Source organism: Artemia franciscana, unplaced genomic scaffold, assembly GCF_032884065.1.
Source record: "Artemia franciscana unplaced genomic scaffold, ASM3288406v1 PGA_scaffold_32, whole genome shotgun sequence".
Taxonomy (NCBI): Eukaryota; Metazoa; Arthropoda; class Branchiopoda; order Anostraca; family Artemiidae; genus Artemia; species Artemia franciscana.
This window is the reverse complement of record NW_027062665.1, coordinates 1728177-1750662: the sequence shown is the minus strand read 5'-3', so window position 1 is coordinate 1750662 and position 22486 is coordinate 1728177. Positions and strand designations below refer to the sequence as shown.

The 22486-nt window shown below is 33.2% G+C and overlaps 1 protein-coding gene across 2 annotated transcripts in view; it reads left to right on the top strand.

Annotated features, from left to right (window-relative positions):
• The window catches only part of LOC136041668 (zinc finger protein ZFP2-like), a 52662-nt gene extending 30176 nt beyond the window's left edge, over positions 1 to 22486 (top strand). For both annotated transcript variants that reach the window (XM_065726385.1, XM_065726384.1), the window contains exons 7-13: positions 1054 to 1189; positions 3258 to 3402; positions 5444 to 5630; positions 6613 to 6695; positions 13228 to 13355; positions 17444 to 17582; positions 22225 to 22486. In XM_065726385.1, coding sequence (XP_065582457.1) covers positions 1054 to 1189; positions 3258 to 3402; positions 5444 to 5630; positions 6613 to 6695; positions 13228 to 13355; positions 17444 to 17582; positions 22225 to 22425 — 1019 coding nt within the window. In that variant the 3' untranslated portion in view covers positions 22426 to 22486. The remainder of the gene's footprint in view (positions 1 to 1053; positions 1190 to 3257; positions 3403 to 5443; positions 5631 to 6612; positions 6696 to 13227; positions 13356 to 17443; positions 17583 to 22224) is intronic.

Here is a 22486-nt window from a genome sequence, read left to right as displayed (position 1 = left end):
CCACAGATGAATGATTGGGCTACTGAAGAAATCGCGTCATTTTCCATTGAATGAAAATTCAAATGAAAAGTGTCTTCAAATTAAAACTTGCCAATGTCTCAAAGTTGGTAGGTAAATTGTCGGTTCAGACCCTTACTTGTTTATTAGTACTTGAGTCAGGAAACAAGCTGGGCTTGTTTCCTCCTCACTTTCGACTTCTGTCGTCTTCCTCCTTCGCTTGTATCCTTGAGCAGGGAGAGGTGGAGTCCCAGAAGCCACTTTACTCGAAGCTCTCTTTACAACTGGCTCAGATTCTCTTTTAGCAATGAGAGGAGGTGGTGGTGGTGCTGATGGCGTAGATTCGGTTTCCTCATCCGAAATAGCAGTGTGCCTCCTACGGCGACGAGCACGCTCGGCACGTTGAGATGCGATCCTAGAAAAGCAAATTTACCATCAGCCTATTTCTATGAGCTTTCTTTTTTCTCTCCCTGGTATTAGGATGGAGCAAGAGATAGAATCCTACTTAACGGTGTCCTGGGCTTGTGGAGTGGCTATTCCTCGCCATCCTTGATCATGCTTGCGAAAACCCCCAATGGTCTCGGAGTCTCTTTAACAGTTTTCATCAACGCCTTGGTTTGTATACCCTACCGCTTCTTCCATTCTGGGGGGGGGGGGGACAAAATATCGTCAGAAAAGCAGCTAAACTTTGGCAGATAAGCAGCGAAGTGCTTTTTTTTCTCAAAATATCGTCTGATCCTCGTCACGCGAAGCCGAACCGACCGGCGATGGTTATCTTCACGTACATCTCAGCTTATTTATCTTCGTCTTGTGATTCATGGAATTCAGTCTAGTTTTCTTTGTCTGATGTAAACGCACATACAAATTCTGTGTCTGTTGTATTCCTGTAATATCAACTATATTTCTTATTTGACATCCATAATTCATATCAGATACGATACTTATTTTTTGGTTGACAATGCTTGTGGCAGTATAAAATTTTTTTTTCCTGATTTCTGTATTTCGTTTTTTTTTATTTAGCTATATTTTTATTTTTATATAAATTTTCTTTTCAAGCTATTGATAATGGAGATGGAACTTTTACACATGTTGTTGAAGAATATGAAGTCTCAAACGAAAATGGAATCGATCAAAAGAAAGCTTTCCAATGTCAAATTTGTAAAAAGTATTTCCCCACTGAATATGCCTTAAGGTATGTATCTTCCTAAGTATACTAAAATTTCTGTAAGAAAAGCCACAAAAAGCGTTACTTCCTGCGTTAGGTCTGTAGGTCATCTCTTCATTTATGATCCTAATCTAATTTAGACGCTTTGTTCTTATCAAATCCGGATTAACATTTGTTTTTGTGGAAATTCCCCCTTAATCTTGAGAAATACATTTTGTCCCGTCCCCCCAACATTTTCGTGTATAGGCACAACTACCTGAGCTAAAATGTACAACATCGATTGTGACGTTACAGTATGACGTCGATATCGCCTCTTATTAATTTAATAGCTGAAAATAAGATACAATAAAAATCTTTATATTATCTGACAAAATTAATGTATGCTGTAAAACCCTGATTATAAAATAGGAAAACCGTTTCATCATTATTCTTGCGAATAGATGACGCAACATTCAGTTTTACTCAGTTGCCAAAGGGGTCTTTCAGTGTATCAGTGAAGTATATTTGTTGTTTACTAGTTATTTAGAAAAAGTTATTTAGGAAAGTTTATAAGAAAGTTAGAAAGTTTAAAAAAGAAAGATCAGCGCTATCCCGAATTCTGTCAATGTTATGAAACTTTTTGTTGAAGTATAGTTAAAATAGACATAAACTAAGGCGATTATAAAGACCAATTTTCTATTATTTAGTAGTCTTATCAGAATCTTCATGGTTTCTCAGAACATAATTGTTGTTAGGTAAGGTTTTTTCCGCCCTGTGTTTTTTTCTTTTGAAAGACAGAGAAAAGTATTTTCTTAAAGTTCCAAGGACATTGAAATAAAAGTATTTTCGCCCCCTGTGTACATTTAAGGTCTATTAATCCTGGAAAACAGCGATTTTCTGAGATTTTTCTTCTATTACTTTCAGAATTGCGAAGTTCTTGAGATATTTTCACGTTTTCTCCAGTGTTGCCGAATTGAACTGTGTAAATAAACTAACCAGACTAATTACGTAAATTTGGCAACACTGTTTATTCGTAAAAACTCAAGCATTAACGATCTGTTAATTCCCAAAGACATATACCTAAAAAAAACTACGACTTCTTAAATTGTTTGATGCCATATGTTTTTAGCTTTTTTTTCGCGGATTTTCTTCCCACGTTTCTTTTTTTTTAAATTTGGCACCTGCTAATACCAAAACCTCCATCACTGTGTATGACGGTCTTTGTCGTCTTACTCTCATATGGATGTCTGTCATATTCGTTTATATTTAAACTGAATTTCCGGCTCTTGCTATTTTTTTTATAAAGGTTTTTCCTAATATTTTTTTTCAAATTTTCAGAAAAAAAAAAATAGAAACAAGCGTAAAATGTTTTTATTCACCAAGGACAGTGACAATTTAACCTGATAATTTGAATTGGTTAAATGGAAATTTACTCAGTCATACATCTAAAAAAAATTCCTCCCACGTTTCTTTTTTAGTTTTTTTTAGGGTTTTCCTAATTTCAAGACGTATATGGCTGTTTAAGTTTCCAATGAAACAATTTAAAGAATCAGATTTTATTTTTAATGTCCTGGGTTCTTCAAGGCTAGAATCACAAAAATTTATACAGAATGATTTTAGATACATGAAAATTTATGTAAATCAGGCTATACTATTTTGAAAAAATTAAACTAAAAAAAAAACAAAACAAAGGAAAAACAAAAAACCAAAGTGGGGCGTTATGATAACAACCGTATAAGGGCAAAAACCAGAGTCTTTCAGTAAATCCTTTATTTTATTTTATTTATCTATATGACGAAAAAGACCGTCACACGCAGTGATGGAGTTTTTGGTAGTAGGAGGTGCCAAATTAAAATAAAGAAAAGAGGGAGGAAAATCCACGAAAATTTAGATAAAAACATATGGCATGAAACATATGTGGCGGAAGAGGCCGTTTTTACTAATTTTTTGACGATGTATGTGTCTGTTTAAATTTCCACTTCACCAATTCAACTAATCAGACTAAATTGTTAGTGTCCTTGGTGAATAAAAACATTTCACGCTTGTTTTCACTTTCTTCCATGGAAATTGACACTACATTCTAGTTTCTTTTTTTAATTTAATTTGTTCCTTTTAGGGTTCATACCAAAATGCATAGCACAGTATATTCTTGCTCGCTGTGCCCTAAGTCGTTCACATCCAAGTATACACTTTTGGCTCATGAGAAAGTTCATGAAGGGATCGCTGTTTTTGAATGCCCAGTTTGTAAGAAAACTTTCCAGGTAAGTTTTCCCTCCTCATTACGTCCCTGCATCAACGGGCTTTGGGTTAGTGTATCAAAGATTCGGAGATGTAGGCGCGGTCACTGCTTTGAAGTCAAGGGAATAGAAATTTTTAGTGAAAAATAGCTCATATAGAAAAAAATTCTTTTTTAAGACAACGTAGTTAAATGTATGATTCAGAAACATGGTTAGAAATATCCCATTTACTCCTTTATAAAATCGAACCTCGCTTAAGAGCTAATTTTTGGTATATTTTGGTATGTTGGTATGTTATGCATTCTTTTTTAAGACATAACGTAGTTAAATGTATGATTCAGAAACATGGTTAGACATATCCCATTTACTCCTTTATAAAATCGAACCTCGCTTAAGAGCTAATTTTTGGTATATTTTGTCTTTATTATTTTTTCTATTGTTTGGTAAATGACGACTTATGCTTATTGACGACATGACTGCCTGTCCATGGATTATTCTTTATGGTTGATTGTGTATGGCTATGCTGTTTGACCTATGTGATTGTATGGATGAGTAGGGTTAAGGCCTCATTCAAGTGCTGGTCTATATTAATCACTAATTTAGGAAAGCAGTCTTCCTTTTCTCCTTCTGTCTCCTTTTTTTTTGTGTTTGTGCTGTTAACGAATGAAACGTAAAGGACATTTTTTACCACGGAATTATTGGGAAGTAATCTCTCTTTTTCTCCTTCTTCAGACTTTGTCCATAAAAACCTCTTTTCTTGTTGGCAAGAGGTTGTTTTTTTTCATTCCCCTTCTGTGGTTCCCTAAATGCTCAGATCTTGTGCAGAAATTTCTTTACGCAAAAGTTAATATAAATAAAGATAGCTTAATTTTTGGTTCTTAAAGATTGACTAAGACAAGTCTTCCATTTCTATTTTAAGTCGTATTCAGGGGACCTATCTTTACCCTTTGTTCTTCCATTCCTGCCAGAGGCATCCAGGGCATTTAGAAAGACCTGCCAGTCGTCCCTCTCTGCTGCCCAGACGCCTCCCAACTGGGTCGGAATGTTTTGTTGATGTGTCAGGTCCCGCTCGTTGGCGTGACCAATTTCAGCCTTTCTCCTCATCAGGTTTCCTCTGGCTGCCTCTCGAGGTCCACTCTCGAGAGTTTATTCTTCCGCCACACGAATGACATGTCCCAAAAATTGCCACCTTTGTCGGCCGGTTATATCCTACTGGAAGCTGGCACGATATAGAGCGAACTGCCTGGTTGGTAAACTAGGATAAACTTGGTAAACTCGGTTAGGATAAGTGGGTCTCTCCAGTTAATTTTGAGTTTCCTGTGAAGACAGTCATTCTCGAAAGAAAGGACCCTGTTTTCCTGCGAGTCGTTTAGATTCAAGCCTTCAGGTCAATAAAAGATGGTGGCGAGGATATAGTCAAACTGGATTTAATCGATTATGAGCTCTACTGGGTTGTCCAGTGGAGCTCTTTAAGTGGTCCTCCTGATTATCACTATTTTTCTTTAAATATTGAAATTTCTTTTATTGACTCTAATTTTCTATTATGCTATATCTCTTTTGTATTTTTAATTATCTTGTATATGGCTTTTGCTATCTACAGTTAATTGCCAAGATCGTTTTCTAATTAGTCCAATTACAAATTGCGACATAATTAGGCGAAATTATAGTTCATGCACTGTAGGATAGAAAACTTTAATGGGTGGAACGTAAAAATTTTCCGAATTTTCCATCTGACTTGGTGCTACAGACCTGACTATTTTATGTCATATGTCATGTGTGATACGTCATATGTATTATGTCATATGTATTGGCTAAGAAGGGTATCTGATATCTTGTCAATACTTTAATTTCTCGAGGTTCAGGAATGGCAACAGTATTCCCACTATCTCTGTTTTTTTCTGTGGTTTCTCCGAAAGAAAATTAGCATTAACAAAAATTAACCAATTCCATTTTGTGTCGATTTAGGAACGTTGATTTTTCAAGGTTTTTACAATTTTTGTATTTTTTTTCTAGCTATAAAATTCCTCACGTTCTGATAACCGCCTAATTTTGTTTCATATTCTAGGCCAAGTCATCGCTGATTGACCATATGCGCATTCATACTGGGGAAAGACCTTTTCAATGTGATATTTGTACTCGTTCTTTTACGAATAAATCAACGTTGGTCACTCACATGAGAATTCACAATGGTGAGCGACCATTTGAATGTCAAACTTGTAAGAAGACCTTTACCACATCTTCCTGGCTTAAAGGTACGATTGTTTGATCAGCATTATAGCTTATGATTAAATGTGAGACTCGTATATAAAGAAGGGTTTAATTAGTTAAATTTAAAGGGGTTACTCCCGCCAAGTGCTGTCTTAAATCCAAAAAGTGCCAGTGGTGAACATCTAATGGAAAGTGGAGATAGCTTATTCTTACAGGGACGTGATTATCAAACGGAAAAGCAAGTTTTTTGAAAAATTGATTATGCTACCATTGTCTTGATCTAGTTATATCACTAAACTCGCATTGTGCTCCCAGGTAGCGCGTATTATATCAGAGATTTTTGCTCCCTTCTTTTCAAAAGGAAAAAACTCTTCTCGTATAACGAGAAAAGATATTTGTTTTTGTGGGCTTCAGGCTTTTCTAGAGTATGGCTTAAAAAGCAATCATCTCAATAATTTGTAAGTGATTTCTTTGCTTATGCTTTCTTTCCATTTTTAACTAGGTTGAAAATATGAAAAAATTTATAACAGTGAGCAGAAATTATAGTTGAGAAAATGAACTAAATATGATATTGAACCCCAAATATTTCGATTTTGCCTCCGGAAAACTTTATCAATAAAAAAAAAAAAAAAAAAAAAAAAAAAAAAAAAAAAAAAAAAAAAAAAAAAAAAAAAAAAAAAAAAAAAAAAAAAAAAAAAAAAACAGCACACCCAACAGCAATTAAAAAGCAAGACAACGACTTATAGAAACATGCATCTGAAAAATTTCATAATTATATATTTACTATTAATTGTATATTATAAATATTAGTTATATATATTGCATTAATTATATATTATAATCGTAATCATACATTATAAGTATATGCAACATGTAACTTAATTAGGTGTATTGTACTTCATCAGGTGAAACCTACTCATTTTCTCTGCTTTAAAATAGAGAGCATGTGAGATGCGCCCTTTTATTTTGGACGCAAAGCCATTCGCTTAAACTGTAAAAGAAATTCATTGTTTTTTTCCTTTTCAGTTCATGAGAGATCTCACACTGGTGAACATCCTTTTATGTGCAGTCTCTGTGAGAAACGGTTTACAACCAGCTCATCTCTTAAGGTAACTTTTTTCTCCTTTTATTATTTTTTTTTCTGTATTAATAGTTCCTGATATATCAGTAAATTGGCTTTTTAAATATTTCTCAGAGCTGGTCTTCATTTTTTCTTTCATTTTTGTAAGTTTTTTTCTTTATTTTTTTAGGATGCTAAACACCTTTGCATTATCATATAAAAGGCATTATTGTTTTTAATTATTAATTCTTTGGTCGTGAGCTGCATGTGTTTTGATATTATTTACTTTATGTTGTAACAAAATAAATAAGTGCTTGCAATAAAAATTCATTGAGATACTAGATCGTGACTTGAGATCAAAATTGCCCAACCGCTCGAAAATTCGTTTCAAGAAAAATACGATTAAAGATTTTTTGAACGTTCTTTTTGCACGCTTCATAGTCCAGATTATAAAATTGTAACTCCTATTATAAAATAACCGTAACTATTTATAATGTATATAATTATACATTAATAATAACTAATATTATATATGTGTTATAATATTATGCACTGTTATATATTATTATATTATATAGTATTATAATATTATACAGTAAATAATTACTTTAATATTATATATGTGTGGGAGCACATTAGTTATGGAACATATTATGGAGCATATTATTATGATGTTCCATACCTATATATTATATATGTGTGGGAGCACATTAGTTATGGAACATATTATGGAACATATTATTATGGTGTTCCATACCTATATATTATATATGTGTGGGAGCAAAGCAAGGCTGTATCAAAGATATTTTTCAGGAGGGTTTATTCTTGTTCGGGAGGTATTTTGCTTCAAAAAATTTACAAAACGCAAAAGGAATTTGTTTACATGTATTTTAATTACTTTTTTATTATTACTTTTTATTACTTTTTTATAATTCCATAATATAAGTTATAGAACATTATACCATAAAATTATGGAACGTTATAATAACATATAATAACTATTGTAACAATATTATAATTATTGTAACTTTTATATAAAATTGTATCTTATCTTGTCCTTCGACCCTTAGTGGTGGTGACAACAATTTTTCATCGGCCCATTTCGCCCATTTTCTTCGGTCAACCACTTTTTGCTTCGGTCCTTAATGATAGTGACAACAACTAAGTGATATGGATAAAGGTTGACATTTTTACAGATGAAAACATTGTGAAATTTAACTAATTGCTTTTGTTTGATCGTTTTCACGGCTCGAACGTGGCAACAGTGGTGAAAACGTGATACTACTATGAAAACTTAGTAATTAAAAAAAAAAGAACAATAAAAAATAAATAAAAAAATGTATGTTGAATAATTTTATGTTGAATAAAATTCAACAATAAAAAAAGGGCGAAAAATGTTTTGTCTTGGTACTTTAAAAGTACGAGGTATAAAAATTAGTTACATATGTGTTACTAACTAAAATATCTGGATAACAACTAGGGTTTTATTTACCACCTCACTTTTATAACAAAATGTTAGGTTTTACTTTTATTTAGACGCAAGGAATGCGATAAAATCTTTAAAGCACCAAAGGACTCCCTAAGATTAAATAGAAAGTTTGTTATGATGGAACAAAATGAAAAGGACAAGGATGAGGGGACAAAGATTGTCAGTTCAAATGAAATCTCTTCTGGTATTCCACAGTTGAAGACAGTGTAATAACCACTTATTAGCATTAGTATTGAAAATGCCTCTGTTATTGCCTTTGTGTTGTGGCGTGACTCTGTAAGCTCAGCCAGAGTCGACCCAGCTCTAAATGGGTACCTGGAGAAATCTGGGGAAGGTAAACAGGAAGGGTGTGCGAAAGCAAAGCATGGTTGGCCCCCAACCCCCCATTGCACTTCCTGGCTGAAGGGCCAAGAAACGGAAATCAGCCCCCCCCCCCCCCCCCGGTAGGGACTGTAAAGTCTAATGCCATGTTCTTTACCTTTTTTGTACCTTTGTTATTACTAAAAATACCTTTTTTGGGGGATTTTTATTGAAATAATTGAATACATATAAATTACCCTCTCCTCAAATTTTGAAAAAATATATTTTACAAGACAGTATATTTTACTGACAAGAATTTCCCCATAATTCATTTTTTTTAATGACATACTGATGAGCTATAAAGAAATATTTTGACTGGCCAAATGTTTTTCAATTAAAGGTGGCTCAGTCAAGAACTAATATGTTAACACATATGTTACCCACTTGCTTGAAATCATTTACTATGACCTCTTCTGATTCCATTTAAAAACATGCTGTTTTCTCAATTGGCCTCACCTGGATTTTCAAATAGCGCGGTTTAGCAACCCATCATTTTTCATCTATAAAACCTAACCTAGCCTTCTCAAAGCTTCTTTTATTATAATCCTAAACAGTAGTATCAAAACACGTTTTTTGCATGGCTTTGTTTGATGTACAACAGTACCTAAATTATTCAATTCTTCCACCATTTTCCTATGTCAATAGGAAAAATCCAAAACTCAATCGCATTTAAAATTTCTTAGAACTAGAATTCAGCAGCAAAAACTCAATTTATTTTATACCAAGTATTTCATGGCCTGAGGGCGAAATTGTCCTACTACTCCGAAACACATTCCAGGGAAAACAATTAAAATTTTCAAATCACCATAATCCAATTCATAAAATTGTATCAGCATGTTTTTTTTTGCCGCTATTGAAAGAAAAAATAAATACAAGGGTAGGATGGCCTTGCTCTGAAGAAAAGTGCTCACATCTCGGTTAGGATAAAACTGACTTTTCTGCTGCTAAGCAAGATTGACTTGTACAGAGTCCTAACATAATTATTCGAAAGAGCGGAAAAAATTATACAAAATTGGAAAAGGTCTCATGAATTTCGGTCTCTTACAGAATAGGTAATTTCATACTCAGATGGCGGGATATTCCATGGCCAATAATTTTTATTATTGGTTTTTGTGTTTCTTGCAAAAAATTCAGTTTTTACTTTATAGGATAATCTCACTCTTAGATTGCAAGGCATTCCATTGTCAATACCTTTATTATTGTTTTTTTTTCTTATTGTTATTTCTTACAAGAATTTTGGTTTCTAACAAGAATTTCGGTTTCTTACGATATAGGATTAATATCACTCTCAGATTGCAAGATATTCTATGGCCAATATCAAGTGTATAAGATTCATTTTTTTTACACTTGTACATTTTATTGTTACTTTATTTATCACTGTATTATCTTATTTGTACTCTTTATTTTATCACTTAATATTATTTTAGTTATCCGTTTTATTTTATATCCTATGGCCAATGTCAAGTGTATAAGATTCATTTTTTTTACACTTGCACATTTTATTATTACTTTATTTATCGCTGTATTATCTTATTTCTACTATTTTACTTATCCAATTATTTTGATTTTGAAAATGAGGATATAAATGTCATTTTTTTTCACTGTTGATTCAAAAATTGTAGTTTTTCATTGGGGTCTTTTTGGGACAAAATATGTTTTGTGGCGTATGAAGTATTCAACATTTTACGAGATAACCATTTGAAATGTTTTAGTTACTCCCTACATCCCCATGAAGGTCTTAAGCGACCCCTATAGACCTATGTTTTTTAACGTCTCCCAGAGCTCAACACATATACACTGGAAAAAAATTCCCAGTAAAATGCTCTGTTTTGAAATAGCTAATATTGTAAAGTTAAAGGAAAGATGCATGGGATTAGGATTTATGTTCCCTGTGTATGTTTTGTTGTGCTTTTTATGGCACTTGGTATTAACCAAGTGACATATAGCAATCGCAAATTCTGTCGGTCTGTCGGTCCCGGTTTTGCTACTTTGGGTACTTCCAGGTAAGCTAGGACGATGAAATTTGGCAGGCGTATCAGGGACCCGACCAGGTTAAATTAGAAATAGTCGTTTTCCCGATTTCACCGTCTGGGGGGGAGTGGGGGGCCCGTTAATTTGGAAAAATTGAAAAATTGAAGTATTTTTAACTTACGAACGGTTGATCAGATCTTTATGAAATTTGATGTTTGGAAGGATATATCAATGTATCAAGTCCTAGATACATGATTGGCATAACTGGAACAGATCCGCTCTCTTTGGGGTAGTTGGGGGGGGGGGGGGTAATTCCGAAAAATTAAAAAAATGATGTATTTTTAACTTACGAACGGGTGATCGGATCTCAATGAAATTTGATATTTAGAAGGATATCGTGTCTCAGAGCTCTTATTTTAAATCCCGACCAGACCTGTTGACATTGGGGGGGGGGGAGTTGGAAGGGGAAAACCTAAAACTTGGAAAACACTTAGAGTGGAGGGATCGGGATGAAACTTGGTGGGAAAAATAAGAACAAGTCCTTGATACATGATTGACGTAACCGGAACGGATCCGCTCTCTTTGGGGTAGTTGGGGGGGGGGTTAATTCTGAAAAATTAGAACAAATGAGGTATTTTTAACTTACGAACGGGTGATCGGATCTCAATGAAATTTGATATTTAGAAGGACATCGTGTCTCAAAGCTCTTATTTTAAGTCGCGACCGGATCTGGTGACATTGGGGGGAGTTTGGGGTGGGGGAACCTAAAATGATGGAAAACGCTTAGATTGGAGGGATCGGGATGACACTTGGTGGAGAAAATAAGCAGAAGTCTTAGATACGTGATTTACATACTTGGAACGGATCTGCTCTATTGGGGGGGGGGGGGGGTAATTCTGAAAAACTAGAAAAAATGACGTATTTTCAACTTACGAAGGAGTGATCGGATCTTAATGAAATTTCATATTTAGAAGGACCTCATAACTCAGATCTCTTATTTTAAATCTCAACCGGATCCAGCGTAATTGTTGGGGGGGGGGGCAGTTGGGGGGTACCGGAAATCTTTGAAAATACTTAAAGCGGTGAGATCAGGATGAAACCGGATGGGAAGAATACAAACCTGTCTAAGATACGTGACTGACATAACCGGACCGGATCTGCCTTCTTTGGTGGAGTTGGGGGGGGGGAATTTGAAAATTGAGGTATTTGTAACTTACGAAAGGGTGACCAGATCTTAATGAAATTTGATATTTAGAAGGATCTTGTGCTTTAAAGCTCTAATTTTAAATTCCGACCAGATCCTATGACATTGGGAGGATTGGAGGGAGAAACCGGAATTCTTGGAAAACGTGAAAATTGGGGTATTTTTATCTTACGAATAGGTGATCGGATCTTAATGAAATTTGATATTTAGAAGGAATTCATGTCTCAGAGCTCTTATTTTAAATCTCGACTAGATCTTTTGACATTGGGGGGAGTTGGAGGGGGAAATATTGGAAAACACTTTGAGTGGAGGAATCGGGATGAAGCTTGGTGGATAGAATAAGCAAATGTCCTTGATATGTGATTGACGGAACCGTACTGGATTCGCTCTCTTTGGGGGAGTTGGGGGGAGGGGTTCAGTGATTTGCCGAGTTTGGTGCTTCTGGACGTGCTAGGACGATGAAAATTGGTTGGCGTGTCAGGGAGCTGCGCAAATTGACTTGATAAAGTCGTTTTTCCAGGTTCGACCATCTGGGGGGCTAAAGGGAGAGGAAAAATTAGAAAAAATTAGGTATTTATAACATATGAGTGGGTGATCGGATCTTAATGAATTTTGATATTTAGAAGGACATCGTGACTCAGAGCTCTTATTTTAAATCCTGACCGGCATTAAGCCTCTTATTTTCCTTTCAATCAATCTTTTCATTCATAGAATTTTGTTAGAGCTCATACCATATGATCTCTTGGCTCTTAGCTCTTCATGCCTCGTCACACGTGCCATATGAGCTCTTAGCTCTTGTTTTTCTGCTGTGTCGACATGTAATGTGATTCCATCTACTGAATTACACATTTAAAATTTGGTGTATATTTTGATTAAAAATACCTTGAATACTGGCTGAAAATTACTGAAAACAAAACAATTTTCCTATTTAAGCATGTTTATGTTCTTGTCAAAGAAAAAGTAACTAAAAACAATAATTATGGCTCGGTGAATTGATAGATCTGTGACTAATTAAATAAGCAATCAAATAATTATTAAGTAAATTATTTATTAAGCAAATTATTAAGTAAATAAATATAATAAATAATTTGTCTTTTTAGTATGCGTTGCGGGGTTGTTGCAAATTCACTTGTTTCAGAGGTAAAATATACTTTAAGCTTTATCTGCTTTCTTTTATTTTCGTATTTTTACTATGTGATTATTGCACTTGGCTTGCACTTTGCTTGCTCAGTGTCAGTCGTACAACTTTTATATATATATATATATATATATATATATATATATATATATATATATATATATATATATATATATATATATATATATATATATATATATATATATATATATATATATATATATATTGTATATATTCCTAAATTCAATGAACAGTTTGAGAAATAGAAGACAACATTGAACATTCCTCATCATAGGGGAACGATTCTTCTGTAAGATGGATAAAAAACCATCCCCCTCCCATTTTATAGCCTATTTGTTTCTTCGATTTGAACCGAAAGTAGCTGAATTGTATTTGAAAGTAGAATGAAATGTTTTCAGGTTCATATTCGAAGTCACACCGGAGCGTGTCCTTTCGTTTGTAACCATTGTGGAAAAGCCTTTACCACTAGTTCCTCTCTTCGAGTCCATGAGCGGAGTCACACAGGGGTCACTCCATTTAAATGCAGGTAAGTTTTCTAAATTTTTCAGAATGTTACTCAGATAGTATTCTCCCCCTCCCCCCCCATGTTGTCAGTATCTAATTTAGATTTATCTTTTTTTCTCAGTTTTTTAAGTAATTTCATATTTTCTTTTGGTGGTGCTCAGTTGAAGTAGGCTTAATGTGATTTACTTAGAGCTTATATGAAGCTACATTACAGCTTATGATGTGACAATGCTCCATGACTGTACCTAGGTAGGGGTGTGGGGGGGGGTACCTGGTTGAGAACCCTCCAACGCCGAAATTTTTGAAGCTACATTAGAGCTTATAATGAAAATAGAGGTATATAATGAAAATAATGAAAATATAATCAAATATAATGAAAATAATGAAAGACGTATTAGCACAAAGCAAATGAAGACCAAATTAAAGAAAAAGCTAAATTCTAGATATTTATTTTACGTAGATGTACTGTTTGATTTCAGAAAATACAACCAGTGCACCCGCTATCCCTGAATTTTTTAGGGTTTCCCTGAATTTCCTCGGAATAAATTGGGTCCTCTGAAATTTCCCTGTAACTTCAGGCTCGGTCTTAATTATTACAGTTGTTATTGCTTTCAGTATCCCCAAATCTTTCTAATTGTGACAGTGCTCCATGATTGTACCTAGGGAGGGGTGGGGGGTAGCTGGTTGAGAAAGCCCCAACCTCGAAATTTTTGTGCGACTTGTAAAAAAGTAATTAAAATACATGTAAACAAATTCCTTTTGCGTTTTGTAAATTTTTTGAAGCCCCCTTCTTTTGAGCAAAAATACCTCCCGAAAAAAATAAACCCTCCTGAAAAATATATTTTCTACAGCCTTGCTGTGCTCCCACTATCCTCAAATTTTTTAAGGTTTCCCTGGAATTCCCCGAAAGAAAGCTGGGTTTCCAAAATCTCCCTGTTAATTTAGGTCCAGGAACATTTGTTGCAATTATGATGTAATCATATGATATTTGGTTTGTTTATTCATTCAGTATAAACAACATATAATATTTAATAATAGTATATAATAGTATCTAATAATAATTATTAATATAATATATAAATAGTAAATAATAATTAACTATAACAGTAATGAATTTATTAATAAAAATAAATAATTATAGATGACAATTAGTAGACGGTATATAACAATATGAGGTACTTGTTGAATGTCCCGAAAACAGTCAAGAAGTGAAATTAGGTTAATCCTAGTGATTAGTTTGGTTAATCCTATTGAAATATACCAAAATATGATGGCAGTATAATACTTTATAAACAAAATTATGGAAATTAATTATTATATTAATTATATTAATTAAGAAAATTATTGAAAGCAGGCTGCTCAGAATGCACTATGCTAAACACCAAACCTAATCATCTGTATATTTTAAATATTTAATTAAAATATACGGTCAAAATAGTTCCCCTCTCCGGCTAAGCTGATAATCACCAAAGAAGACAAATCACCAAAATGCCAAAGACAAACCGGTGTTTCTCAGATCACACAAATCACACTTGTGTGTTTTCGGGACATTTAACAAGTACCCAATATGATAATGATTGTTATATGTATCTTGCAGAGAGGCAAGTTCGTTATGCACCAAAACTAGATAAGAAAATTGGAAAAAAAAGTCAAATTACCACATAACGGCATACATTTACCCGATACCAAAAAAACATGCAAAAAAACCTAAGTGACATCAGAACTGCGGTTTGGCAACAGGGTCCGAGCGAGATCAAGAAAAAGCAATTAATAAATATACTATAATTATTATGCATATTAATTTAGTTCAACAGCCATAGTATTTCGTATAGTAAATGGGACATTTACTATCCGTTACAAGATAGGACGAGAAGGTGGAGCAACTGGAAAAAAAAATCAAAGGAAGTGACTGGGCAGTTTCTGAAAACATAGCCTTAAATAAAGACGAATAGCTACCAGTTCAAAAGGGATATTCAATAAGTAATATAAACTTCTTTAAGACTTACCCAGGATTCACCTTTTTTGGACTTACCCAAAGAATACGTGGGAAAAATTTTGAAAATAGAATGCACCTTATTTTGCTAAATCTGAGGCGGAATTGACTGGGACTAAAAAGTATTCAAGTGAATGAATGGACAATAATTAATGTGAGTATGAACAAGAACAAAATAGACGGATCGCACAGCTTTGATACGTTGACCTCTTAGGGATCATCAAACATCAAACGGGACCTCTTAGGAATTATCAATGAGTGGTGTAGTTTGTATATCGCGAGTTCAGATGGCACAGTAGCAAACGGGAACAAATCAAAAGAAAAGTAGTAGCTAGGGTGTGTCGGAGGTTGTGCTCAACTTTGAATAGTAACGAATGAAAAGTAACTGCCAGTCCAACAGGAATAAAGAATAATAAATAAAGGAAAATAAAAGAATAAAATAATGAATAAAGGAAAATAAAAGAATAATGAATAAAAGAATAAAGGAATAAAGAATATAAACTCCTTGTAGAGGACTTATTGGAAAAAGACGATTCGCAAGGAAAAAACCTCTAAAAAAAAAACAAAGTACTCTGTTTTGTAGCCTCCGAAGCAGAAGTAAATGGAGTCAGAAAGTATTAAGATAGTAATTTAGGTAGGGATGAACAAGAGGGAAATAAATAAAACGCATGGCTTCCAGAGGCAAAACGAATTTCGTACGGTACATAATGTCAATATTCTTTCATATATTAACACTATTAACATACAAGCCCTTAACAGCCCTTAATTAGGTTCTAAACAAGCCCTTAATAGGCTTCCTACAATGTCCCAGTGACCCACTAGCACCGCAAAAAAAAAAACAGAACTAGCCAGTGTTAATCGTATTTTAGCCGAACACAGACTAAAGTACGATCGGCAGGTTTTGGTTTTCGATCAAATTGATTCTAAAGGGGTAGTTTTCATTTCAACCGATGACCATCTTCAAGGGATTTCAGGCTCTTTTTCAAAATTCCCATCAGAATCGTTTTTACAGCAAACTTTTTCTACTAACCATTTAATCAATGGTTAAGACTTAACCATTAAAAAAATTTTTAGCTCCAAGGTTCAAGGTTCTTTTATTATAACCAATATATACAAAATATTAGGTAACTCAAGGCTGAGAGTATAGCTCGAATGCAATTGAGCTACCTTTAAGAAACACTAAATATGCACAAAATTAAAAATAAAAACTTCTCTTAACCAAACTTGACAGAAATAAATAAAAAACAAATCCCGTGCCGTACGATACCCGTGCCGTACGGTTGAATGCCAATATTCTTTCCAAGCTCTAGTCTTACACTATTAATATATACACTATTAACAGATTGCATCCAACTGAAATTCGAGTCAACTAGCACCCCTAGCCGGGGAATAACCTCAATTCTGAAATATTAGCACTTGAAATAGAAGTTAGAACAATGGTTTGTTGGAACAATTGAACAGTGGATGGAAACAATGGGAAAACAGAAATTGAAACTTCTGTTTAAACAGAAATTCTAAACAGTGGAGCGTCGGAGATGAGCCCAAATCCATCATGAACTTTGTTTTTGATGCATTAAGATCCAGCTTATTGGCAATATGTAACTAGATTTCTTAATGATGATGTCATAAAATTTCATAATGATGATAAATGGATTTCGGAAAATTTACCATTTATAAAAACATGGACGTTGTCACGGAACGTCAATTGCTAATGTTCTTCAACGCGGAGAACCCAATATTGTTTAGGGGAAACTCCAAAGGTCATCATCAAACAGTGATGTGGGTTGGTTGTATACAACAGTCAAATAACGCATCAAATGATTTCAGAAAAGTGAACATTTGTTTTATATGAACGTTATCACGGAAGGCAAACTGCTAATTCTTTTTAATACAGATTTCAGAGCCTTTTTTTGGGGGGGAGAGGGGGAGAAACTAGGGCATAGCGGGTAGGCACATACAAATTTCAGTGTTTCCATTGGCGGATTTGAGAGTTCTTGACTAACCTACTTCCTTCCTTGAAATTGTGCAGACTAGGCGTATTTCAGAGGGATTCGATCCAACTTAAAAATCCAGTTGCTATTCTTATAACAATTTGCTAATTAATCTCTTGTTCTTAGGATATGCAAGAGAGCTTTTACCGCGAGTAGTGCCTTGAAGTCGCACGAGAAGTCCCATGCAGCGGATTTGGGTGATTTCTTTCTTTGTCGATTCTGTGATGAGAGTTTCAAGACCTTGGATGACCTCAAAAAACACGAGGTATATATTATATTAATTATTGCAAACTATATCTATACTATTTTGTGGGCCGTATTGGGCTCGTAAGCGTAAATAAACTCGTATTTCAATCAATAATTAATGTGCCTAAAGAATAATCTATGCTAGTGAGGAAAGAGTCAAAGCCAGTATTTCAGTCTATTTTTTAACCATTAGTAACCCCTGGGCCATAAGAATATCCATGAATTATATGTGTAATTATACGGACATATATTAAAATGTATTACATTATTTTATATTTAACCCTTAAAATAATATATGGTAATCAAATTATATAAGGATTTTATAATATGTGTAATTATACTAACATATATTCCCAATAATCTACAAACAAAAATATAAATGTATATGTATATTATTGTTTGAGTTAGAGAGTTAATATAATAGTCCAATTGAAAAGTTTCATAGTTTAATGGGAAATATTAAAAATTAATAATTATTAAATTATAAAATTTAAATATGCATAACATTACTTACTAGCTAGCTAATCTATTCCAATAGTTTCTGTTTGGTACGGTATGTTTTTGAATCGTTGATTGAATCTCATGGATCAATGTGGTTATCAGTATTGTTTGGCCAATGTAAAAATATGCCTAAAGAGGCGACATCGAAGAGATAAATCTTTGACCATACAGTTTAAATAATTCGCTGAAGGTCGCCCCTATGAAGAAACTTGTATTTTGTGGGGAGTGAGGAATCTATTAAAACACAAAGAAATAGAGGGTTTTCTCTATTTATATATGTCCATATAATTACACATACAATTCATAGATATTCTCATGGCCCAGGGGTTACTAGTGGTTAAAAAATAGACTGAAATACTGGCATTTGATTCTCTCCTCACTAGCATAGATTATTCTCTAGATACATTAATTATTGATTGAAATACGAGTTTACTTTGGCTTACTGGCCAAAGAAAGCCCACAATAGAGCATATATATAATAAAAACTATCAGTGTAGAAAGTATCAGTGTGGAAAGTACCAGAAAGTATCAGAAAGTATTAGTGTAGAAAGTATCAGAAACTATCAGTGTAGAAAGTATCAGAAAGTATCAGTGTGGAAAGTATCAGAAAGTATCAGTGTAGAAAGTATTAGAAACTATCAGTGTAGAAAGTATCAGAAAGTATCAGTGTAGGAAGTATCAGAAACTATCAGTGTAGAAAGTATCAGAAAGTATCAGTGTAGAAAGAATAGCTGCTCTATTTTTAGGAAAAAAATTGTCAGAAATGCTCTATTTATAATGAATACTATTCAGTAGAGAGAGAGAGAGAGAGAGAAATATGGGTTTATTAATATAAATAACAAAACAAAACAAGCAAATGGCCCGAAGCAAAGCTTGTTTGGGCTTACAACCCCAATAGACATACAAATAAAAACAATACGAAAAGAAGAAGAAAAGAAAAAAGAACAAAAGGGAAAGGAAAAGGAAAAGAAAAAGAAAAGAAAAGAAGAGGAAAAAAAGTTCAGTATTCACTAGCTCTATTTATCCTCAATTAGGAAAGGAAATCCTTTTCTCACTCGTATTTCTGAAAGATTTTATTGGTAGAGAGTTGCTGTTGTAAACGAAAAACCAGATGGATTAAGCTCGTGGCTTGTACCAACCAGCCACATGAAAATAATGGAATGTGTCAGAGCCGTATCGACGATTTTTTGGGGGAAGATACAAAAACTTGGAAAACGCATCAAAAATTTGTTTATATTCATTTTTGTATACATTTTTACGAGTCCGACAAACATTTCGAGGGGAGGGGGATTCAAGCCCTCTGCCTCCTTGGATACAGTCTCGTCTTGTGTACATTGAATAAAGAGTTACAATATCCTTTTTGATAAAAATCAAAACAAATATTTGAATATAATGCAGCAGAAAATGGCAGATCAGTTTGACATTACTACAGAGCGACTCTGCTCTCCGAAGGACCATAGCCGCTGTACTCTAGTAGTCATATATTAAAATATATTACATTATCTTATATTAAATTCTTAAAATAATATATTATAATCAAATTATATAATAATTTTATAACATGTGTAATTATACTGACATATATTCCTAATTACAAACGAAAACATATATATATATATATATATATATATATATATATATATATATATATATATATATATATATATATATATATATATATATAAATATATATTATTTCAGTTAGAGAGTTAATATAATAGTCCAATTGAAAAGTTTCATAGTTTAACGGAAAATATTAATAGTTAAAATATGCATAAGATTACTTACTAGCTAGCCAATCTATTCCAATAGCTTCTGTTAGGTACGGTTTGTTCTTGAAGTGTTGTTTGAATCCCATGGATCAATGTGGTTATCAGTATTGTTTGGCCAATGTAAAAATAAGCGTAAAGAGCAGACATCGAAGAGATAAATCTATGAGCATACAACTTAAATAGTTCGCTGAGGATCACTTGAAGGATCGCATGAAGAAACTTGTATTTTCTTGGGATTGAAGAATCAATTAAACCAGAAAGAAATATAGAGTTTTCTCGTAAAAGATGTTGTGGCTAAAAAAATTTATTTTAACTAGCTTGAAATTTCAGACAAAAGAACCAATCAGATGTTTGGATTCTTTTACATATTGTTGTACCTTCTAATTTTGTGCTAAAATTTCCCTTGTAAAGTTCACTTGCGGCAACTTCCTTCCCTACGGAAAAATCTCCCTGTGCAAAATCCCCCCTCCCTGAAAAGGTCTACATATATATATATATATATATATATATATATATATATATATATATATATATATATATATATATATATATATATATATATATATATATATATATATATACATATATATATATATATATATATATATATATATATATATATATATCCCAATAACAAATACTATATAAAAACAATAGGCAAATTTCATAACTTACAGCCCTCCCCCAAAGGGCTATGGAGGGTCATGTTATCCAGAATGTATAGCTATTGGACCTTTCAAATACACTGGACAAGATGGGTATCTCAAATTTTGATTAGATGACTTTGGGGAAAAAGGGGGATGTGGAAGGCGGGCTAGTTGAAGATTCTATGATCTAAGGGGGTGTTTTCCCCCTTTTTTTGAAAATAAGGCAAATTTTTCAGACTCGTGTCTCTTTATGGGTAAAACTAAACTTATTGAATTTCATATATTTGGAATCAGCATGAAAAACAAATTCTTTTGATGGATCTATTATTTTCAAATTCCTATTTTTTAGAGTTTCGGTTGGTGTTCCGCCGAGTCGCTCCTTACTTACAGTTTGTTACCACGAGCTATTTGATGCCGGAGAAACTTATCCAATCCCATTTGTAATCATCTAATAAATTCCGATCGTCGTATTTTTTTTCTGTGTTAAGTAATTCTACAAATAATTTAATTGTATTTCAAGTTCGATTTAGTTTTTTAGGGGGTGGTGGAGGTGGTGGTAACTCTCCCTTCAAAGATAAACAGGTTGTCAAATAGTTCTTAAAATTGTATTTTCTAGTCTTAAAGATTCTTTAAGTAGGTATGACTCTGAAGAAGGAAAAAAAAATTATTTCAAGTCTGCATTTCTCCAAATTCGCTGAAAAGCTCTGGTTTCTCCCCAAAATCACTTAATCAAAAACCATTGACAATTTCCTAAATCATGCTGACTAATATTGGAAAGGTGTAGTCGCACCCTTGATACATACGCTTTGCGCTTTAGTTTTACCCGGTCTGTAATTTCGTCAGTCGACAAATATGACGTCAGTCGACACACAAACATGACGTCACTCGACACACAGACAACTTATTTTTATATATATAGATAGAGTTTATTTTATTTATTTGTTTATTTTTCTGCTTTGTGTCCCACTCTTACACACGTACTCTCTCTAAGGCAAAATCCTGCGTGTATACTTGATCGTAGTTATGGGTATTTTTACTTATGTCGCAACAACTCAGAATGGTTATCAAAATAGACTTCAGAAAAATTCAATTCAGCATAAAAGATATTGTAACTAAATTTAAACTAAATAATTTTTTTCTAAATTTGTTTATGGATTGAAGAAAGTGAACTTTCTCAATTAAGGAAATGATAAAAAAAAACTACTTAAAAAAACCTAGTTCAACTTAACAGTATGCTCAACAATAAATGTCAAAGTTGCAGCTGAACTTTTGTAGTAAAAATAAAATGAATGGACACAAATTTGTTTCCATGTAATAGTGATAATTCTTTTGTTGTTCATTTGATTTGTTTAACAAAAATGCAGCAAATTAAGCAGTACTGTGTATGCGAATCGCTGCATACAAGTTTGATTGTTCAGTCTCATATGGATCATGCAATATAGTTTTTGAAAAAAAATGTCATTTTTTCCCAGAAGTTGAGTAAAAGTGGAATTCTTCCAAGGATTAGGGAACCTGACTATTAAATTTTATGTTAAATAATCACTGTTATATTTATTCCGAGTCATAGTACCACTAACTACAGTTCCGTACAAAGAATTAAGCATGATACATATTATACATCTTATAAACATGGTTAATCATGTTTGCGTATCTGAAAAAAAAAGAATCAAACAAATTTTCTTAGATTTTTCTCTTGTTTAAAAGTGTTAATCAAAGCTAATATTTGCTTATTTATTTTTAGTTGACACATGAACACAAAAAGCGCTACCATTGTCAAAACTGCGACGAAGCATTTATCACTATGTTCGAGTTAACTCGTCATATACGAGAAGACCACGGCACTGAAGAGCTTGTTGCCAAAGATGAAGAAGTTTATGCTGATGAGCTGGTACCGTGTGGTCCTGATGATGAAATGGTTGTTGAAGAAATAGAATATGTTTAAGGGAATACGTTATAATATATTATAAAATGTTATAAACTGGATAATATATTATAATATGTTA